Genomic DNA, 23553 nt, shown 5'->3' on the forward strand with positions numbered 1-23553 from the left:
AGGGGCTCCGTACTTTCCGTCATATTAAAGTTAGTTAAAGTTAATCTACATATGCATGAAACACTTTAAAGCAAGATATTTACTGTTTATTATCAGTAGAATGATTCCGGGTGGTTCACTGTCATTTACTGTGAGTGTTTGGAAACTTTTGCTGTTTGATTGTGTTTAAGATTTTCACAGCAACTTTCTCTCTGTTTGTAGTTTTATTCACTTCTTCTTCTCTGCCTCCACCTCTCCTTTTCTTTCCTCCTCCACCTTTTTCTCTCTCTGTCCTCATTGTCACACGCTCAGCACTTTGTCTTTCAGTGCTCTCACACACACACACACTCTGGCTGCCTGGGGGAAGGTGGTTGGTGCTGCAGTCACTGGAGGCGGCGCGGTGGTGCAGCGGGTCGATGTGTGTCCTCTGTAGTGGAAGTCTCACTCTGCATAGAGTCGCTGTCTTTGGAATCCTTTTATTTTATTTTTATTAAGAGTTTTATTTTCCAGGTTAATTTGGCGACTGTAGTAACTCATTACTTTGCAGAATTTGATGGCAACATATACATCAAGTAATAGATAATGAAATATATTCCTAGAATAAGCTGCTCAGCAACATACGAAGTTACTTTTACAACTTTTACAAGTAATTAACAAGTGAATGCATCAATAATTATAATCCAGCAATTTATATTATTCTGAAATTCTAATTTTACTTTTAATACTAATATAGCTTTGGTATATATTTAGTGTTTCTCTGAGGTGGCGCAGCAGAGCGGCTGCAAGCTTCACAGACGGCTACCCCTAAACACATAAAAACATGAATATGAATAAATCAGCAAGAATGAAAACAAAAGCAGAAAAATTTTGTTAAAGTAATGAAATTTGAAAAAGTTATTTGAAAAAAATAACAATAATTTAAAGGGTTTGCATGGTAAATAACTTCATCAGAAAAGTTTCCAATCAAGCGACAACTGATTCATTATTCTATTTAATATTCAGCTGTTTTTTAATACACTCTTTGATAATTTAATCTAGAGCAAAATATACATTATTTGCCATATTTTTTTAAGTTATTCATTTGCAAATCCTAACAGTTAAGTAAGTAAGGCTGTAAAATACTTTTAATATATGTATATAATGCCTTGTCTTTATGCTGTAATGAATTAAATTTAGGTCACAAAGGATTTTGAAATCATTGCATTCTGTTTTTATTTATGTTTCATCTTTAATGTTGAATAAAAATTATGAAAATATCATAATTAATTATTTATATATTATTTAATAAGGTATTGCCAATTTCACGATTTGCTTTTTGAAAAATTTGAACAATAAAATGAGAAACTGGTGAAAAAGAAAAGTACACAGTGAATTGTCCAAAAGAAGAAATCCGGTTTATTTCTTTATTAATCTCATATACAGACATCTACAGCAATCTTTGCTAAAGTTATTGATGATAGTTATGGTAATTTCCTGCTTTCTGACACAGTGTAATAACAGAGATAAAGTAAATTATTAGACTCTGTCCAGTTGTATGTCCAGTCTGAGAGTATACGAAGCTCAGAGGATATATAATGTGAAGAAGAAGAAGAAGAAGAAGAAGAAGAAGAAGAAGAAGAAGAAGAAGCAGGGTCGTCAGTTTAACACAAATCAGTTCTCCTGCATTTACTAACACAATAATAACAATAATAATCATACAAATATTGCTTTTATCTTTACAGTGGTTCGTCCATGTGAGATGATGCTGTCACCCTGCAGACACAAACATCCTGTGAGTAACCTGCAGCTGATTCATTCAACATGTTGATGTCTTTTAGCATCCTGCGTCTCTAAATACAGAATCAGAGCGCTGCACTGTTTCACTGTCTCACTGTTTCAGGGTTTCACTGTGTGACTGACGCTGTTACTGGCACAACAAAACTTAGTGAGAGATTTTAAACCCACTAAATGTGCACAGAATGAGGACACTCTGGGGAACTTGGACAGATTTACAGCCGATCAGGAAACCTGCTCGTTCTCAGAGTGACATGTGGGACGTCATTAGCCTAGCTTAGCGCAAAGACTGGAAACAAAGGGAAACAGCTAGCCTGGTTTCAGATCTGAGTCTGTGACGGAGAGAAACAACGGACCAATCAGAGCCATGCAGTCAGTCAATGGATGTACAGGTGCATCTCTGGTTATGGCTTACATTTAATGAAGACCTAAAATTCAGCGGCTCAAAAAAAAGAACAAAAAAAAAATATTTTAAAAGTATGTTTGATGTGGAAATGTTGTCCATGTTGTTGAAAAGTATGTCCATCTATATGACTCAATACTTGGTTGGAGCTGTTTGACTTGAACTACTGGAAATGGACTTTTCCATCATATTCTAATGTATTGAGATGCACCTGTATATAGAGAGCTGATCTGGTGTTGGAATCGGGGCTCTGTTCATTCCTATGAAAGGTCTTCAGCATCCTTTGCCCCCATCCTTCACTAAACACTTCTATAATAAAAGGATTTCATCTTACGGCTCTGCTATACTTTCCAAATGTTCACGGTCCAAACAGATCAAACTGACAGAGAAACGAGTCATTTGTTCTGATTAAAGTCTGAAGTCTGAAGGGAAAGTCTTCCTGGGCCCAACGCGGTCACATGACACTCTGTAACTCTGTAACTAATCTGTAACTCCACCGTTTCACCGCTGTGTGATGTTGGCAACAAAAACAAAAAAATCCTCTGCGGCACAAAAAGTGAAATCCCCCACAAACTTTATGACAACTATAAAAAAAAAGTTTATTTAAAGGTCTAAAGGTATAGATCTCATTAAAATGTCTTGAAAACAACTTAACCTATTTATTATATTTTGTTGAGTTGTGTACTTACATTAATATATTACACAGATGTTTCTAACAATTTTCAAACTCAGAGATATCAGTCATTTTCATCCACTTTTGAGCCAATGTTTTAGTTTTTAAGTCACTCAGGATGTCCTGTGTTCACCAAACTGCATCAGAGAAACAAAGAGTTGTAAGATGAACCTGCTTTATTCAGTGTTTTACCAATTTTAAAAACTCTGAGGATGATTCTGCTGCTGAACGATGGTTACTGAAGGGATTTGTTTCTGGTTGAGTCCTTGCTGCAGAAAATCACATGATGTTAGTTTAATAATCTTTATATGTGTCTGTGTCTTTGGACAGAGCCAGGCTAACTGTTCCCCTCTGCTTCCAGTCTTTATGCTAAGCTAGGCTAACTGACTGCAGCTCTGATTGACATCCATCACCACCAGAAACCATAACCATTTCATAAAAACATTAGTGCCTGGCAGTAATATTTCTGTTCTTGGAGCAGGTGGAAGCAGGTTATGCACACATTATCCGACCCAGATCTCAGCCCAGACTTCATGCAGATGTTGTGAACGCGGCAGCTGTTTTCTGACGAGTGTGAATTATTAATTGACCCATTTTACTCTGCAGGGAGACGTTTGTTACCGCGGGGCGGGTTAGCAAGGTAATACAGCCAGCGCTGGGGAGGGAGGGGAGGGGCCTCCTGCTGCTCCAGCCCCTCCTCCTGCTCCTCTTCCTCCTCCTCCTCCTCCTCCTGATCCTCCTCCTCCTGCTCCTTCTGCTCCTCCTTACAGCCTCCTCAGAGTCAGGATCCCAATCAGACAGACTAACAGAACAGAAGGGGCAGACAGGCCTTCTGAACGACTGACAGTAATTTTATTTTTCTGGTATATTTTTCGTGAAACATCTTTTCCCTCCGTCTTCGCTGTAGGCTCCCTCTTCTTCTGGCCTTCCTCCTCCTTCTCCTCCACCTTTTCTTCAGTTGCCTTCTCCTTCTCCTCCACCACCTCTTCAGTCTTCTCCCCCTCTCCCTGTGGTACAGAGGGGAGGTCTGGAGGCTGGGTACCCGGGGCAGGAGTCTCTGCTGGTTGGCTGTCCTCAGAGTCCTCAGAATCCTCAGAGGTGGAGATGGTGGGGGTGGAAGGCTGGATGTAGGATTCAGTGGTTGCAGGAGGAGGAACAACCTCCTCCGCCTCCTTCTCCTCTTTAGGCTGGAGAGAGAGCTCAGTTGTTGTTGCAGGAGGAAACACTGTCGTCTCCTCTTCCTCCAATTCGTCAATTTCCTCCTCTTCGTCCTCTGTGTCAGCAACTAAAAAACAAAACAAACACATTATTTTTTCTCAGACTTTAAGGCTACAACTCACCTTTATTTACAACTAATTAATTTGGTTTTAATCTTTAAAATGTCCAAAAGTAGACCGAAAGTAAAATATGTTATTTGAAGTACAGCAACTTCACTTTTTTATTCAGCCTAACCACCCAGCTTTTTGCCCTTTACTTAGGGAAATTGAATGGCATAAAGTGGGCATGTCAGTAAAGAGAAGACTCGTGGGTTATCAACATAAAGTGGGCATGTCTATAAACAGGAGACTCATGGGTTATCAACATAAAGTGGGCATGTCTATAAACAGGAGACTCATGGGTTATCAACATAAAGTGGGCATGTCTATAAACAGGAGACTCATGGGTTATCAACATAAAGTGGGCATGTCTATAAACAGGAGACTCATGGGTAATCAACATAAAGTGGGCATGTCTATAAACAGGAGACTCATGGGTTATCAACATAAAGTGGGCATGTCTGTAAAGAGGAGACTCGTGAGACTCATTTTCATGCAGATATGCCCTCACTAAAAAAAAAAGAAGTCTATCTTTGGAGCGTTATTCAGGACACTGTTGGAACCAGTCACATAGCTTTAAAACTGAAACCCACTGCAGTTTGTGGAGGATAAAGTGAGGTAAGGGAAGAGAGCAGGGGGGAGACATAGTGTGTCATACCACAGAGGCTGTTTTCACATTTCTCGAGGTTTTCAGGACATCTGGAGCACGATTCACCTTCAACAAACGGCCTCATGCCCTCATAGTTCCCTCTGAGGACGCAGAGAATCACACACACAGTTATTATATTAATATGATGAGGGGGAGGGCGTGTAGTCTCACTCAACATACTGAACATAAACCTTAAATATAATTAAACTGTCCATTCAAACACTATGTGAAGAAAAGCATTACAGACCACAAGGGGGAGCTGTGGTTCCAGCTGCAGCACTGACAGTGATGCTGCTGGAAACAGTGACCAGTATTACAACAGGAGAGGTACTAGTACTGTAGTAGTACTGTAGTAGTACTGTAGTGGTACTGTAGTAGTACTGTAGTGGTAGAAGTACTGTAGTAGTACTGTAGTGGTACCGTAGTGGTAGAAATACTGTAGTGTTACTGTAGTAGTACTGTAGTAGTACTGTAGTGGTACTGTAGTGGTAATGTAGTGGTAGAAGTACTGAAGTAGTACTGTAGGGGTACTGTAGTAGTACTGTATAGGTACTGTAGTGGTACTGTAGTGGTAGAAGTACTGAAGTAATACTGTAGTGGTACTGTAGTGGTATTGTAGTAGTACTGTAGTGGTACTGTAGAAGTACTGTAGTGTTTGAAGTACTAAAGTAGTACTGTAGTGATATTGTAGTGGTACTGTAGTAGTACTGTAGTGGTAGAAGTACTAAAGTAGTACTGTAGTTGTACTGTATTAGTACTGTAGTGGTAGAAGTACGAAAGTAGTACTGTAGTGGTACTGTAGTAGTACTGTAGTGGTATAAGTACTGAAGTAGTACTGTAGTGGTACTGTAGAAGTACTGTAGTGGTAGAAGTACTAAAGTAGTACTGTAGTGGTACTTTAGTGGTAGAAGTACTGTAGTAGTAAAGTAGTGGTACTGAAGTGGTAGAAGTACTGTAGTGGTACTGTAATGGTACTGTGCTTGTACTGTCGTGGAACTGTAGTAGTACTGTAGTGGTACTGTAGTGGTGCTGTAGTAGTACTGTAGTGGTACTGTAATGGTGCTTTAGTAGTACTGTATAAGTACTGTAGTAGTAGAAGTACTGACGCTGGGTAGTAGTTGCAGACGAGGAAGGAGATCCTCTCCCAATCCAGACCCTCCATGTTGTTACAGAGATAGAAGGCACAGCCGAGTCTGTGTGTGTCTGCCCACACCATCTGCACACAGACGCGCGCGCACACACACACACACACACACACACATACACACACACACACACACACACACACACACACACACACTCACACACTCACACACACACACACACACACACACACAGAGTTCAGATCTAGTCCAGAGAGAGAAATAAAAGTGTGTATCAGTATATATGTGTATTTGTGTCTGACCTGTGTGTAGTGTCCGCACATCTGGTCTTCGTCACAGCTGTTGTTCTGAAAGTCATAGTGCAGATTTTCTATAGGAGTCAATGAGAGTACAACACATTCTTTATATTATTACACATTATACATACATCAGAAAGCTGATTTTACAAAATGGACTTAAAATGACCAAAACCAGTTTTCTCCTCATATTGTTCATTTGGAAGTATTGTCATGTTTCTAGCCTCTCCTGTCCTCTCCTCTCTGCTCTGTGTAAATAGCCTCTCATGTCCTCTCCTCTCTGGTCTGTCTAAACAGCCTCTCCTGTCCTCTCCTCTCTGCTCTGTGTAAACAGATTTTCTGTGAATATTTGTCACGTGACCGTTGGTCTCAGCAGAATCAATCATGTCTTCAGTGTCTCTGAGGAGCAGGATTTAATGTTTTTAACAGGATCTGGTTAGTGCAAACGCTTTATTTAAATGACACATGTAGAATAAAGAGATTCTGACACAAATATCAACATTTCATAATTGATGATCCATTAAAGGACAGTCGGAAAGTTCAAATTCTGATGATAATTCAGTTTCTTTTGATTTTAAACAGTGTATTTTCTGAAGACGTTTCACTCACCCATGAACCACTTCTCCACAGCCTCTCGGAGGTCCAGCTTTCCGGTGCTGCTGTACAGGTTCTCTCCGGTGTCCTCCAGTTCTGGGTTGTGGTTCCAGATGCATTTAGCGGCGTAGCCCTCCGCGATCAACTTCAAGTTCGGGTCCCATTTCTGCAGAGAACCAGAGGAAGTCAGGGTAAACCGAATCTGCTAAAAAAAAAAAAGCTCTTGAAATCTAAGAATCTAATCTATGAAAAATGTATCTGTTTTGAATTTTCACATCATTAAATGGACATTTATTAGGGTTTATATTCTCATACTTATAGGCAAGGAGGGCCTACTCCACCTCCTAGTAGGTGCAGCAGGTTGTTATCAGCCTATTCAATGGCTGATCACTTTCACTTCTCTAAGGTTAGGGCCAAACAGTTCCTGGTTCAGCTCAAAATGACAGTTTAAAGAGAAAATAAATCATGTAAATGCACGAAGTGAAGTAGGAGGACGACATGACTACTGGAAGTCACATAGTTCAGTAAAAACCTGATGCAGGAAGTGATGAGATGTTCGAATCACAAGCTGCACTTTGGTAAAACATGGACAACTTGTCTTTTTATGGTCTTTTATTTCTTTTCTTTTTTATCATTTATTACTTTTTTTGGTCATTTTGTGGGGGGTTTGGGTCATTTTTACATCTTTTGGGGTCATTTTGTGGGGGGTTTTTGGTCATTTTGTGGGGGTTTTGGTCTTTTTTAAAATGTATTTTCTGATTATTTTCTTTCTCTTTTGGTAATTTGTGGGGGGTGGTTGTCAGTTTTTGGTAATTTTGTGTCTTTTTTTAAGTTCTCCTGGTGAAAGTCCTGGTTTGTTGATCCACCACCATCGCTCCGCCCTAATGAAGTGTCTGCCCTTCACACTCCGACCACCTGAGGGTGCTGCAGGACATACATGTGATTTTCACAGTTGATTGGATGAGCTGATAACAACCTGCTGCTACTATAATACTGATGGGATGTGCTGATAAACACACGTTCAGCTTTTTTGAAGCTTCAAGTTTAGGATTTTGGCCGTGGCCATCTTGGTTTCTTGGATTCAGAAGTGACCATATATGGTCAGAAGTGTAGCACTAAGTTAGCAAGGTACAAAAAGTGAACAGCTAGATGACTCCTCACAGAGTCTTTAAGAGTCTGTTTACTGACGGATTAGCCTACAGCGACACATCACACTGCCACCTGTTGACTAAAGTACGTTACTGCAGCTTTGTTTATTTGATGGAAACTCACTGATTCACATTTTTCTTCAATTTCAAAATTGCGCTGACTTGCAGCCAGTGGAGGTGCAGGTTTAAGACACTTAAATGTTGCTGCCGACTAAATATTCCTAACTTTTTGAAGGGATAAGTGAAAGCAGGGTCTCCGGGGTGGAGCTCTCCACCCAGCTGCAGCTGGTTAACACCAACGAATCTTAAACATCACGTTTAATATCCTGAGTCATTCTGCAAAAACAAGATACACAAACAACACACGAGTTCATGTGAAATGTTTCTGTAAATCCTGATGTTCATGTGTCAGATTTTTAGACTAAAGATGAGTTCTGTAGCAGTTTATATCCCGCCTGAGTTTATTAAACCTGCTCTTAATTAGCGTGATGATTTTATTGTGACGCTGATTTATGATGTTTTCAGGCCTGAAGTTCTCTCTGTGAACATGCAGCACAAACGCTGCTGAGCGGTTTCATGTCTCCATATTATAACATCAACCGCAGGTCTGTAACTTCTGATGTTTCAGACATTAAGATTTGGTGTTTGGCTTCAGAGAGACAGCCTCTTGTTGGAAAACACATTGTTGAACAATTATTAGACTTTTATTGTCATAACAAAGAAGGAATGTGCAAAAGACATGCAACAAAAAGGAAGGAAACGTTTCGACTAGTAAACAACACATTGTCGTCTGTTTTCCTGATGAAACCAGGAGGTGATACTTTATCACAACATGCATATCCCACTCATCCCTGACCTCTGACCCCATCACCAGCCTGAGATACGTATTTATTGCCCGCCATGAAGGAATTTTTAACTTCCTTTCTAGAAGCTGATGTGGTGAAAGCTGCAGGGATCTCTGAGTCATAGGAAGAGAAACCCTGTGTATCATACATCTAAATATCCAATGTTTAATTGCATTCTGTCTCACGGCCAGCAGGGAGTGACTCCAAAAAATCGAAAAAATGAGTTTATAGTCTCTGTAATCAGTTTAAAGTCTTCAGTCAACACAGCATGATGTTTATCTTGTGAGTTATGTTCCATTTAGTTCAACATCACAAGATAAACGTTCTCGTACCTGAATGTGACAGACGCCATTTAAACGCGTCCTCATGAAACAGTTACAGTTTGGTTACGTTTAGGCAACAAAACGGGAAGAAAATGGCAGGAAGAAAAATACAGGTTTAGACTCAGAAAACAACTAATAAAATCATAATAAAAAAAATAAAATCAATAAAATGGATGTAACCAGTGGAAGTGAGGCAGTTACAGGAGACGTAAATAAAGGATGTAAACAGACGGAAAAAGATGTTAAAAAGATACAAAATGACAACAAAGACAAAAAAATGTTTTTTTTTAAAAAGACACAAAATTACCCCAAAAATAACATTTTTAAAATGAAAAGATTTTTTTGTTATTTATATCTAGATTTTTTGTTAATAGAATAAAGAAATAAAATTTGAATTAAAAAGAATAATAACTTATACTTATATCTAGAAGAAAAGAAAGCAATTAAAAAATATATATATATATTAAAATATTTTATTATAATAATTTATGCTTATATCTAGAAAATATTTTTTTAAGAAAATAAAAATAATAATGTATATAAAATACTTTTTTAAATGTAAAAAGAACAATTATTTATATTTACACGGAGGAATTTAAAAAAAAGGAAAATATAAAAGAACAGCAGCAGCCTCGTCGCTGACGTCTGTAACTCGTGTTTCAGTCTGAAGTTTGTCCCTGTTGCTGAGAAACCAAAATAATGAACAGCAGGAGTGTGTGTGTGTGTGTGTGTGTGTGTGTGTGTGTGTTTATTTGTCCAGTGATGACACACAACACAAACAATAGTCAGGGGTCTCCTTCACATTCCGGTCTCTCTCCAGGCTCTCAACATCTGCTCTGTGTTATGACTCTCTCTCTCACTCACACACACACACACACACACACACACACACACACACGCACACACACACACACACACACACACATTGTGACCTGTGTCAGCCCTACCAGAGGTCAGCCGGTCTAAGAACAGCTGATTTCTGTTTCTTTGTGTGAACACAAAAGTGACAGGCGACAGTTTGATTCTGATACATAGATAATATTATAGTACATAATATATATTGATCAGTTTATTGAGTCCTGATAGTCGTAGTCGATTATATTATATTATATATTTTATATTATATATATATTTATCAGTTTATTGTGTCCTGATAGTCTCCTAGACATTTTTCTTTTAAAGATCAACAAAAATACACAGAAAGAAGCTGTAAAAAGACGTAATCGTCAGAGTTTTAACTTTCCAACAGTCAGCAGATTATCAGAAGTTTCTATTAGAAAAAGTGACCAAAAGAAGCTTAAAATTGTGATATTTCTGACAAAAGCTCTTGTTAAAACTATAAAATTCTGCCAAAATCCTAAAATCTGGTTAGAATAAAGGGTTTGAAAACCACCAGGTTATCATAAAAATGTGGCTGAAATCTGCATAAATAGTAATTTATTTTTAGAACTTCTGTCAGACACAGTACGGAAGATATGAAAGGCGATATGAGCCATTGACAGGTTTCTGATTAAAAGAAATGATTTCTCTGAAAAATGTTAGAAACATTTGGGATAATGTAAATAAAAACTCATCTAAACACCTAACGAAGGTCAAGTTCTTAAGAGACATTTTACCCTCCGAAAAAGTTTTTTTTCTTTAGAAAATCGACAAAAATCCAACATTTATTATCTGCAGTGTTTGAACTTCAACGGATCATCAGTTATAAAAAGAACATTAAATTAAAAAACATTAAATTCTGCTCCTCAGAGACACTGTGAAGACATGATTGATTCTGCTGAGAACAACGGTCACGTGACAAATATTCACTAAAAATCTCTTTACACAGAGCAGAGAGGAGAGGACAGGAGAGACTGTTTACACAGAGCAGAGAGGAGAGGACAGGAGAGGCTGTTTACACAGAGCAGAGAGGAGAGGACAGGAGAGGCTGGAAACATGACAATACTTCAACATGTACAATATGTGGAGAAAACTTATTTTCGACACAGAGAGGAGAATGTAGGAAGAAGCTGCTCGTTGAGGTTCGAAGGGTTAATATAATATTTAATAATGAGCTGATCAGAGTTTAAACAGTGGAACCCCTCATCTGTTTATTTTAATACAATTTTATATAATTATGTTGTTGAATGTAATTGAATATGTTTATTTGTCATGGGGCAGATGTTCCTCTGTGTTTGTTTAACTGGTTTCTCCTGCTGAGCACATTTACATTCTTCACCACTCCACTGGTTTCACTGGTTTAGTTTAGCTTAGCAGGAAACTTTCAACCCACAGATTCATTCTGGTAAATCAGGTGTCACCAGTTGGATCTGAACTGGGCAGACTGGTTTCTCTGCTGTCTCATCATGGCACAAACCAGTTTGAACAGAACAGGATTGATTTGTTTCTCAGGTTTTCTCAGTTTTGTCCACTTGTAAATTAACAGTAAAATACTGGCAGCAGGGTTGCCAGCATTCTACTGTTAATTTTACAGTTCCCTTACTGTTATTGACTTTACAGTATGTTACTGTGATAAAACCACATACTGATTTACAGTAAAATCCTGCATTTCATTGATTTTTACAGTAGACTAAAACACAGTAAAGTGCTGAAGCCAGTTGAAATATTGTTGCAGTATGCAATGCAGTCATTTTTTGTAAATAGAGCCATATTACTGCCTGAAAGCCAATAACTATGAATTAAGCCCTGTCTTCACTGTAACCTCAGTACATAAATTAATAAACCATATACTAATAATGAGTTTTTTAAGTAAAATACAGCCAAGAAAAATGTGTACAAGAAGAGACTTCACATATCACAAATATCACAGATATATATCATATATTTTATGGGAAACGGCAAGCTACCTACAAATATTGCCCAGAATGCATTGTTTTCTACAGTATAATACCTTTTTAATGGAAAACAGTATGTTACTGTCACAATTTGGCTGTTTTCTTACAGCAATTTGTTACAGTGTGGTCAAACTGGTTCTGTGTTTTTTATTGATCTAATCTGAACTGGTGAAGCTGGTTTCTCATCAACTGGTCTGATAGTTTAAACTGGTTTCACTGCTGTTCGTGTTGGTCTCAGTCCAGTTGTAGTTTCATTCTACACTTTTTGTCAATATAAAACAGAAATCTGTTTCCTTCCAGTTCAACATGCTGACCTCGTCTCTCGCTCCGATCTACTCTATTCTCTTCACTCTCTCTTTCTAGTCCCTTCCCTTCTTCTCTCCTTCCTTCCTTCTCTCTTCCCTCCTTCTCTCCTTCATTCCTTCCCTCCTGCTCTCCTTCCCTCCTTCTCTCTTTCCTTTCTTCTCTCTTCCCTCCTTCTCTCCTTCCCTACTTCCCCCTTCACTACTTCCCTCCTTCTCTCCTTCCCTCCTCCCTTCCCTCCTTCCTTCCTTCTCTCTTTCCTCCATCTCTCCTTCTTTCCTTCCTTCCTTCCCTCCTTCTCTCCTTCCCTCCTTCTCTCTTTCCCTCTTCCCTCCTTCTCTCCCTCCCTCCTTCCATCTCTCCTTCCTTCCTTCTCTCCTTCCCTTCTTCTCTCATTCTGTAGAAAGAAAAACATGACTATAGAAATGTCCCTGTGGTGCTTCCATATCGGCTGAGACCTCCATCCGTCCACACACACACACACACACACACACACACTCATATACATGCACAAACATTAACACACACACACACATTCCTCTCCACCTAATTTTCATTTCTGTCTCTTTCTAAACATTGTGTTCCCCTCTTCGTCTCTTTCCCAATAGTCCTCCTCCTCCTCCTCCTTCTCCTCCTCCTCTCTGACCCTCTTTAGAGGAAACACCCGTGTCTTCCTGGAACGCGGGCTGAGATCTACTCAGCATTTCTGCTGCATTTTAATGTGACTGTCCCGTAAAAAGATCTACTGACCTGCACAATGAAATGAAATTAATTCCAGTCATCCGTTTTCATATTTCACTGTGATGATTGTCCTGTTCACCTGCAGGAGGAGTTTAATATCAGTGTTTCATGTCAGGTGATCTCCTGTACCACCTGTGGACCTATAACAGTTCTGCTCTTCTACTTTCTCACTCTCAGAGACACAATTATAATAAATAAAGGCTGTAGGAACATTTGTAATCATGAGTAACAAACAAAATTACAAAAAAAAAGACACAAAACGATCAAAAAGACGTAAAATAACTACAAAAAGACACAAATTCACAAAATAAGACATAAACTGACCAGAACCACGTTGGTGTCCCATTTAAAACAAGAGTCAACAACCTTTTACGTCATCCTTGTAACTACTTCACTTCCAGCATTTCCAGCATTTATTTCCTGTTTAAACTGTCTTTTTTTCTGCCCTTTTTTTTCTGCACAGTAACTGCAGCTTTTTTTATAACCGTACGTATCTGTATAATGACCTGTGTGCTATTTTTAGAACGCTCCGATCTGTACCGTGAGCCACCAAACGCCCATAGAAGTCTATGGGTGGTGCTGACAGATGGTCTGTTCTGACCTTTAGGTTGGAGATCTAAACTCTAAAAGTTCACAGCCATGTTTTCTCCATTTATGGGCCCACCAGACGGTATGCTATCATCTATCCGTTGCCATGGTGACAGGGTTTTGAGAATGGACAAGTTTCTTCCTGGGGCAAAAAGAAAAACGTATGACGAAACTAACAAGACAGTGTCGGCCGATGTGAACGATGATTCACCAACAAAATCCAAGATGAGAAGAAATGACGAGGCGTGTCTCAGTCTGGATTCATGTGGATGAAGAGAGAACTCTCTGTATGAACCTAACAAACTGAGCACACTTAGAGGACATTCCAGTTACACCAGTATGCCACTGGAGTTCTTCAAAACTGCTTAAAACAAACTGCATGTGTAAACAACTGGCATCCTATAATAGTGGAGCGGCTAAGTGCTAATTTTTGCCAGAATCTTTCAGTTTATGATACAAGCGTGAAAATTGGCATGAACACTCTCCATGGGTCACTCAACAAGAAAATTGTCCGAGACATTTGAAATTTTAAGATGGCGGCCATTTTTCAAGATGGCCGACACCTAAGTGGAGCAGTTAAGTGATATAATGGTTTCTTTTGTGATACAAGCATAAAAATTGGCATGAGCAGTCTCTGTTGGTCACTTGACAATGACCCACCGACAGTTATTTGAATTTCCAAGATGGCGGCCATTTTTCAAGATGGCCAACACCTTAGTGGAGCAGTTAAGTGATATAATGGTTTATTTGGTGATACAAGCATACAAATTGGCATGAGCAGTCTCTGCTGGTCACTTGACAAAAACCCACCCACAGTTACTTGAAATTCCAAGATGGCGGCCATTTTTCAAGATGGCCGACACCTTAGTGGAGCAATTGAATGATATAATGGTTTATTTGGTGATACAAGCATAAAAATTGGCATGAGCAGTCTCCATGGGTCACTTGACAATAAGCCACCCACAGTTACTTAGGTTGACAAAAAAACACTCCCAGCCACTTCTATTTTCAAGATGGCCGCCCCCTGGATCCTCAAAAGATCAATTTTCTCAAAGAAATGTATTGGGTTTTGGATTATTCTGGAAAACAAGTTTTAACACATCATAATACAGTTGTGTTGATTTGTTGATCATAGACAGATTAGACAAGAGTGAGTATCTGCACTACCAGGGCACACTGGTGATATATGACTGCTGTTCAACTCAGAGTGGGGTTCAATGTCAGCCAATTGTAAAGTTAGTCAAAGAAGAGACGACAACTCTCTGAGTAGTTTTAGTTAACCGGGTGTTGTACAGATCCTACAGGGTAAAAATGGCATTGGATGAACGATTAGACTAAGTGTAGGGTTAAGGCATGAACTTAGTTGTATCCCATACATCAAAGTGCTTATTAAAAGGTGGTAAAAGGCTAAACCCTCGGCCTCTGCCTTTGAATTTGCTGCAGACATTGCAGAAGCCATCATAACAGTTGAGAAAACAAACAGCAGGACACCAAGATCATACTGGTTATGATACCATTGCAAGAAATGTTCCATTATTTCATAAAATAAATGCTCTGCCTATCTTACGTAGTCCAACCCGACTAGATGAAGGTGATGGCATAGAAAGCACATTGACAAGAAACAGAGCAAAATATCATTCAAGCTGTAAACTTATGTTCAACAACACACAGCTGGAAAGGGCACAAAAAAAGGTATCTACTGCTGCTAAAGACACCAAAGATACCAAAGATATCCATGTCAAGAGGTCAAGAAGATCCCAGACTTCTTATGAGGCTGGATATGTGTGGGGACAGGCATTGAAGAGACATCCACAAATGCCGAGCCCGTCCGACAGGATGGGTTAAACAGGACAAGGAGTAGAAAGTCTTCTGGACTCCACTTCCACCTATTGCAGAGAGTTGTTGGGAGTTGACAAAATGTGGGTGCACCAAGGCTTGTACTGGAAAGTGTAAGTGCTACAGATATGGACTCAGTTGCCCCTGCTAGAACTTATTTGCTTGTTTCTTTTGCCAGTGTTATTCCTTGTTGTCCTTTGTGTTTTCAAGTGTGGCTTCCCCTCGCCACATCGGCGCATTATGTTCTATTTTGTCACCAGCCTATTACTGTGACATGTTCAGTTTTTACTTTGTAACATTGCTTTCACATTTTCAGTTTTGTTCCCTAGTATAGTTTCAGATACTGTTTGTCATGGTTCCGTGTCAGAGCTGCTGTTGCCATTCAGTATTAACCATTGCTCAATTATTATTTTGGAGCACTGTCCGTTCAGCACCACAACTGTGTTTCCCCACCCCTTAGTATTTATTTGGCATGTTTAATGGCAGTAGTAATGGTTAGTTATAAAAAAAGTATTTTAAAAAAGTATTTAAAAAAGCCCTCATGGTAAGGGAGCCTGTGTACCTCGGTGAACCTGGAGAGCTACGCCAGTGGGAGGGAACTCCTGTCAGGTTTTACCAAACTGGACAGGTCATGGGCAAGGAGTCAGACAAAGCACAGTCAAACAACCTCTCTTGAGGAACCCAATACATTTCTATGAAAATAATTCATAATTTAAAGGTCCACATGGCAGGGGGCAGTCATCCTGAAAAAAAAATTGCCGCCTTGAAATTTCAAGTAGCTGTGGCTGGCTTATTGTCAAGTGACCCACAGATACTGCTCATGCCAGTTTTTATGTGTATATCACCCAATAAACCATTGTATCACTTAACTGCTCCACTAAGGTGTCGGCCATCTTGAAAAATGGCCGCTATCTTGGAATTTCAAGTAACTGTGCGTTGTTTATTGTCAAGTGACCTACAGATACTGCTCATGCCAATTTTTATGCTTGTATCACCAAATAAACCATTATATAATTTAATTGCGCCACTAAAGTGTCGGCCATCTTGAAAAATGGCCGCCATCTTACAATTTCAAATGTCTCGGACAATTTTCTTGTTAAGTGACCCATGGAGACTGCTCATGCCAATTTTTATGCTTGTATCACCAAATAAACCATTATATCATTCAATTGCTCCACTAAGGTGTCGGCCATCTTGAAAAATGGCCGCCATCTTGGAATTTCAAGTAACTGTGGGTGGGTTATTGTCAAGTGACCAACAGAGACTGCTCATGCCAATTTGTATGCTTGTATCACCAAATAAACCATTATATCACTTAACTGCTCCACTTAGGTGTCGGCCATCTTGAAAAATGGCCTTCATCTTAAAATTTTAAATGTCTCGGACAATTTTCTTGTCAAGTGACCCATGGAGAGTGTTCATGCCAATTTTCACGCTTGTATCATAAACTGAAAGATTATATCACTTAGCCGCTCCACTATAACCTATACCTTCGAAAAAACATGTAAAATCATCTGTGTGGGAATGTTTTGGCTACCCAAAAAATGAACAAGGTGTGTCTGCCCAGGTGTAAAACATGCCACAAAAAGTTGCCGTTAAAACAGGCAACACATCAAACATGTTTCAACACCTGCGGGATAACCACCCAGTGTTTTATGACAAGGTAAAGGGAAATAGAAAATGGGTTAAGTCATGTCAATGTTTCCCTAACATAACAATGGTGGTAGAAAATACTTTCTGTGTCATTTGCCATTAATTGTGTGCGACACTGATTGGGCATACAGTCAATGGGGCGAGTTAAGCCACATCACGTTACGTTACGTAAAGCCAAACATGTCTCATAGTAGTGAGTGAGTCCTTAAACAGTTTCAGTGTCACCGTGTACTGACCTGTATCAGAAAAAGTAATGTAATCTTCTAAAGGTCCTCAGTCAGGGAACATTTATCATTACCACCTTTTGTTTCTGAAAAAGCAGTAAAGCTCTATGGGATGTCCCTTTCATTTATTACTCATTTGTTTGTGGCAATATAATTTAAAAATAAAAATAAAGGACCAAAAAAATAGATACATATTTTTATCTGGCCATATAAGATTAGACAAATTATTAAAATGATTCTAATTGCTTGAACATTAAGTATATAGGACATTCCCCTTTGGATTATTATAATTTTTCTTATACTTTTTGGTTACTTGACATTGTTGCTATATTATTTTGTTATGAGAGCATCCAAAGAGGGAAATAAATAAAAAAAAAAAATAAGACCTATAAGGAGTGTTCAAGTGATTTAACGTATTCATTGTAGTGTGAAATTAATTAATGCAAAAATAATCGTAATACTGTGATTATTTCTCTGACAATAATCGTACCAAGAAAATCTGTAATTGTGACATCCCTAGTATCCAGTGGTATCTAGTGCCGCTAGCCGCGGCCCGCTAATTGTACGGCAGGTTAGCAAGTGGCTGCTTGCTAAGCCGGATGATGCTACAGCGTCCAGCCGACGAGGGCAGTGAATTGTTTGTCCAGGAAGGAGAAAGTATTGGTGCTGGTATCGGTGGATAGTGGCCAAGACGGCAGGATCCACCAGGCAGCGGCAGAAACTCCGGTGGAACGGCTTGAGTCCAAGCTGGTGGTGTAGGACAGTGCCAGCAACAACAGGTAGCCAGCAACACAGGTAAAAAGCTTCCATAGAATTCAAGCAAAAAAAGGGGGGAAATCTACAAAGCAGTTTGAGTATACAATATAAATATGTTGCAAAGTAAGTAGCTAGAATTTCCCCTCTGCCAGCCTACAAAGCTGGTAGCTCCATATTGTCCTAGTTACGGTGTTGTTGGGGCGGGGGGCCTCGGAAATGTTTATTCCTCCAAAGGGGGCCGTCAGAAAGTACTTGACCATGTTTCTGTGCTGCAGCTGAGCAGTGATTTACTGTGAAGCTTGGTCACATTTTTTTTGTGGCTGGATTTTTTGCAATCTCACTGGATCATGCAGGAGCTGCAGGATCCCCAGACGGCAGATCAGATCTTCCACTGGGACGTTTGTGGAGCGACCGGCTCGTGTGAGGAGCCGCTGGCAGCTTTAGACGGAGTTTATGTGTCACAAAACAAAGAAACGTTCAAAACAACAAGTTAAGGAGGGACCTCCACTGACAGAAGTTAACAAAGGCTTGGCTCGAGCTGCATTTTTCCATCAAGTTTATTGGAAATCAGAAGTTTTTCCAAAATCCTGCTGACAAACAGACAACAACTGAAGACACAGGAGATATTTCTAGCCGGAGGTATCAAGGCAAAACATTCCTCCATTTCTGTTGTTTTGTTTGTTTCATGTGGCAACTGAAGCAGCACAGCCCTGCAGGACGGTTGGATGCTCACATGAATCAGTGCAGACGTGTCCGGACACAGGCGGCTGAATCTTAAAATTAGACGATCTGAGATATTCATGGTTTTGTGGTCGTTAAGTGGGGAAAACATCTCTGTGAGATGTTGAAACACGTCTTTGTGCGCCCATGAAATATGAAAACAAACAAAGATGTTCAGATGGAGAGTTGTGTCTCCTGCCGACGTGCTCGGGCCTCTGGCTTCTAGTTTGAGCCTGTGAAGCTCAAATATTTCAGTGTTACTTAACTTAATGAAAATCTTTATTAAGGGCCACACTCAGACACAGGTTAAACTTGAATCTTTTCTGAGATCCATCACCATAAAAGTCTTTCAGGGCTTCATGAAGAGTTAACCAGCAGCAGCTCCGCTCCACAGACCAAACCAAAACAGATTAAACCTGACCTCCAGCTCACCGACAGACACAAACACTGAACTCTAATATCGGACAGAGAACAGCTACCGGTGGTCCACAGTGAGATACAGGATCTAACAACTGCTTATTGAATTTCTGAGACATTTTATGCAGATATTCATGGTCCCCAGATTATGAATACTAATGACTGATGATTCAATGAGCCCAGTGTTCTTCATGTGTGATGATGTTTGTGAGTGAAACTTGAGCTCAGTGTATAAAATGAGCTGCTGTGACCTCTAGGATAATCACAGCCTCATGAAACTTTACAACCACAAACTAGAGACCTAGAGCATTCTGAGGATGGATGGCTGAGACACTAGATTCACAATAAGCAGCAACGCAACACAAGTGCCAACATACAATCACACAAAATACACAAATCTATTAAATATCAAAAGTTTCTGAAACCAGATCATAGCATGGGTTTTTCTCTGCTGTTCTTAAGGTCTTGAGGGTCAATAACTGTTGAATTCAGCATTAAATGTGTGTAACAAATATAATCAATAACATATGAGACATAACTGAGCCTGAGAATAGACTATATATATTCATATCATAATGTTCTAAACTCTTTTACACTTTAACATAACAAACGAACTTACTAACCAAAACTTCCAACTTTTGAATAGGCACCAAACTAAAAGTTACAGCTGACAACATACAGCAGCAGAGATGTCCTGAAACAGACTGTACAGAGTTTACACCCTCTGGATTTGGGTGACAGTGTGATCCATCTTGTCTCTGTTTTGTTTCCTCATTTTTCTGAGAAGTAAAGTTGTTTTTGGTCTTTAATTAGAGTCAGAGCCTCGAGGGTGTCTACATGTTGGTTTCATTTTGACTGGAGCGCTAAACAACAACGACAAAAGTTTTCTCCTCAGTAAGTATAAATACATACATATACAGTCATGGAAAAAAATATTGTTCATTTTAATGTCTGGTACAACTAAAGGTACATTTGTTTGGTTTTCTTGATAATAACCAAAATCATTATGAAGAAAACCATGTTAAATGTCTAGATATCAGCTCTTAAAAATAATAAATTAAACTCGTATCAGCTGTTTTTGTTGTTATCATTATATTTGTCCAAACAAATGTAACTTTAGCCGACCAGGCAATAAAATGAAAGAAAAAGGTCTAATAATTTTTTTCATGACTGTATATACATATATATAATTACTGAGGACTGGAGTGTCCACAGAGGAAAAATCAAGACAAATATGTTAAAATGTTTCATCAGCAAGAAACAAAAAACATGAATACAAACAAAGATAATTAGAACAAGACGGAGCGAGGTCAAGACTGTGTGCGTGCGTGCGTGCGTGCGTGCGTGCGTGCGTGCGTGCGTGCGTGTGTGCGCACTGTTCCAGGAACAGTTGGGAAACAGAAACATGAGAAGAAACTGAGAGGGTGATGGATAAACTGTGTTTTCATAAATGAGTCAGACAGTTTTGAGCTTCCTCTGTCCTCGTCTCCTTGTCTGTTCTTGTCTCCTTCCTGTCTTGTGACACATCTGACCCGGACCTCGTCCTCCTGACGTCTCTGACTCTAACACACCTGTCATATTTTAGACAAACTGAAGTAAACTCAGAGACTGAATTCTCTTTATTTTGTGGCATGCTTTTGGTGGACGCTGTTTCCTTCAACACAATGCACAACAGAATGGGAGAGTGGCTCCCAGCTGGAGACAATTAGAATAAATTGTGGACAGTGGAGAGACGTCTCCAAAAAAACATGTTCGAAAAACAGAATCTACATTTCTTTTTTTTACGTCTTGGTAAAACATCCTGATTTCTCTTTGTTGAGTTTTATATTCAGAATCAGCATGCAGTCTAAAGTCCAGTTTGATTAAAGTGATCAAAGTGTCACTTTGTCAGTAAAGAGGAGGCTCGTGGATTATCAGCATAAAGTGGGCATGTCAGTAAAGAGGAGACTTGTGGAGCCAGTTTTCATCCTGATATCTTGAGGTGAGACTTCAGAGAGGGCCGCTTTAAAAATCCTCATGTCCTCACTATAAAATAGTCAAACTTTGGCACATTATTTCACCTCCTTACGGTCATTAGATCTTCTAGTTTCATATGATACTAAAACCTTCTCTGTTGTCTTAAAATTGAGTCTGCTTCAATCTCCCAAAGCATGAAAAACTGTCCAAGAAGTCTCCAAGAGGTTAACAATACATGAAAATCCTCTCATACTTCATTCCTGTCAAACTAAATATGACATGCTTGTACGAACCAATAAATCATTCAGTCTGCAGTGTTTAGCAGCACAGCTGAGAACAGTTGTGACGATATTATAAATAAAACATAAAGAGAAATACACAAATCTGAACATATTCACACTGATTTGCATAACAATCTGTTTAAATGGAAGTTTTCATGTGAACTGTTTATTAAAAACATGTTCTCTGCTGATGGTTTCAGTGTGACCTGTTGGAGATAAATCTCAGTGATTCATGGAGCTTCACATGCTGCAGAATTAGATCAGTGAAACTCAACAGCAGCGTCTGTTTCCAGAATAATGAAAGTTTGACGACTCAGCATGAAGTTCGCTGTCAACAGCTTCATTCACAACTGAAACTTCCTGCTAGTACATTAAAAACTGCTGAAATACATTTATTTGATAGTTTTACTCTCCTTTACTTTACTGTACAAAGACATGTTTCAGCAGCTAAACCTTTAGTGAAATTACAACTCATCTTTACAGCTGCATCAGTCACATCCCCAGGAACAAAACCACAGACTAACTGTTGAAGTTTTCATTTCATTTAACCCTCTGAACCCCAATGAGCTGTTCCAAGGTGTGTCTTCACTCTTTCTACATTCTCCTCTTTGTCTCCTTGTGTTTCAATGCAATATATAAAATCTATATTAATCAATAAGTCCTGCAGCTCTATGGAATCAGCACAATCAGAACAACTCAAACATGTCTTTGTGCAGAATAGAACAGAATGACAGAAATCAGAAAAAAAGTTTTCTCCACATATTGAAGAAGTGTCATGTTTCCAGCCTCCTGTCCTCTCCTCTCTGCTCTGTGTAGACAGCCTCTCCTGTCCTCTCCTCTCTGCTCTGTGTAAACAGCCTCTCCTCTCTGCTCTGTGTAAACTGCCTCTCCTGTCCTCTCCTCTCTGCTCTGTATAAACAGCCTCTCTTGTCCTCTCCTCTGTGCTCTGTGTAAACAGATTTTCAGTGAATATTTGTCACGTGGCCGTTGTTCTCAGCAGAATCAATCATGTCTTCACAGTGTCTCTGAGGAGCAGAATTTAATGTTTTTAACAGGATCTGGTTAGTGCAAACACATTTTAAATTACACACTGAGAAGCTTTTTAGGATTTCAGTGCAGATGCACTGTGAATTCATCTGAATAAATCTATAACAGACCATGGAAGGAAAAGCCCTCAATAAGAAGCCAAGTGGCTGCTCGTCTGAATTCATAACTGCCGGCAGCTTTTCCTTCAGAATACTGATGATCTCTGACTTCATATTTGGACAGAAAACCACAGAGATGTTTCTGGTTAGAATCATTAACAATGTGGTGATCTAATGCAGAGCAGCTGTATTTAGACTATATCATTAATAATCATATACTCCTTCACACACAGTTTGGATGTTTCCCTGTTATTGTCCCATGACATAAACTAATCTGATAATCCTAAACACAGTAAATTTGAATATATATTTATTTCTGGGTCTGAACAGTTGAATCTGCATTCTGTCTGACAGCCAGCAGGGGGCGACTCCACCGCTGATCCACTAAGTTTCAGGGAAACATTGGAGCCTTTTTATGTGGAATTATTCCACAACTGAAAGACTATTTATAACTAAAAGGAGTCAGATTAATTTAACATTAAGTCATTATGTTTGAAACACTGTCTCCTGTTTGTGTCTTTCTGTCGGTAGAAATTAATCTGAGCCGATGTGGATGAACAGAAATGCCAGATGAGATGTTGGTCCTACCAGAGGCAGCATGGCGGCGGCGCTAGGCTGCACCTGTCCTCTGTAGTAGTTGTGCAGCTCCACCAGCAGCTCCTCCTGCTCCTCGCTCAGGAAGCTCCAGGCTCCAGGAACCACCAGGGCCCCCAGCAGCAGCCACGCCCACAGAGGAGCCCCCCTCGACGGGCACGTGCAGCGGCGCCCGGACCCCCTCCGCTGCCCGGAGCTCCACCGGTCCTGATCCTGGGTAATCCTTCGGGGAGAGACCCCTCGCTTGGAGGAGACCCCCTGCTGGGAGGAGACCCCCTGGAGCTCTGAGAGGCTCCACCGGTGCATGATGGGAAACGGAGTCCTGAGGGATGTATCCTCCAGAGGTCAATCCAGAGTCCAGCTACGTGTGTGTGTGTGTGTGTGTGTGTGTGTGTGTGTGTGT

General features: G+C 39.7%; 1 protein-coding gene across 1 annotated transcript; it reads right to left on the reverse strand.

Moving 5' to 3' along the window:
- Positions 1-1351: 1351 nt before the first annotated feature.
- LOC131971774 (peptidase inhibitor 16-like) lies at positions 1352-23553 on the reverse strand. The gene is made up of 7 exons (XM_059333372.1): positions 23145-23553; positions 6802-6952; positions 6199-6266; positions 5900-6009; positions 4803-4894; positions 3710-4113; positions 1352-3585 (listed from the first exon to the last, which is right to left on the reverse strand). The coding sequence occupies exons 1-7, from the start codon at positions 23454-23456 to the stop codon at positions 3424-3426; spliced, it is 1299 nt and encodes a 432-aa protein (XP_059189355.1). The 5' UTR covers positions 23457-23553; the 3' UTR covers positions 1352-3423.

This window comes from Centropristis striata, chromosome 5 (genome assembly GCF_030273125.1).
Source record: "Centropristis striata isolate RG_2023a ecotype Rhode Island chromosome 5, C.striata_1.0, whole genome shotgun sequence".
Taxonomy (NCBI): Eukaryota; Metazoa; Chordata; class Actinopteri; order Perciformes; family Serranidae; genus Centropristis; species Centropristis striata.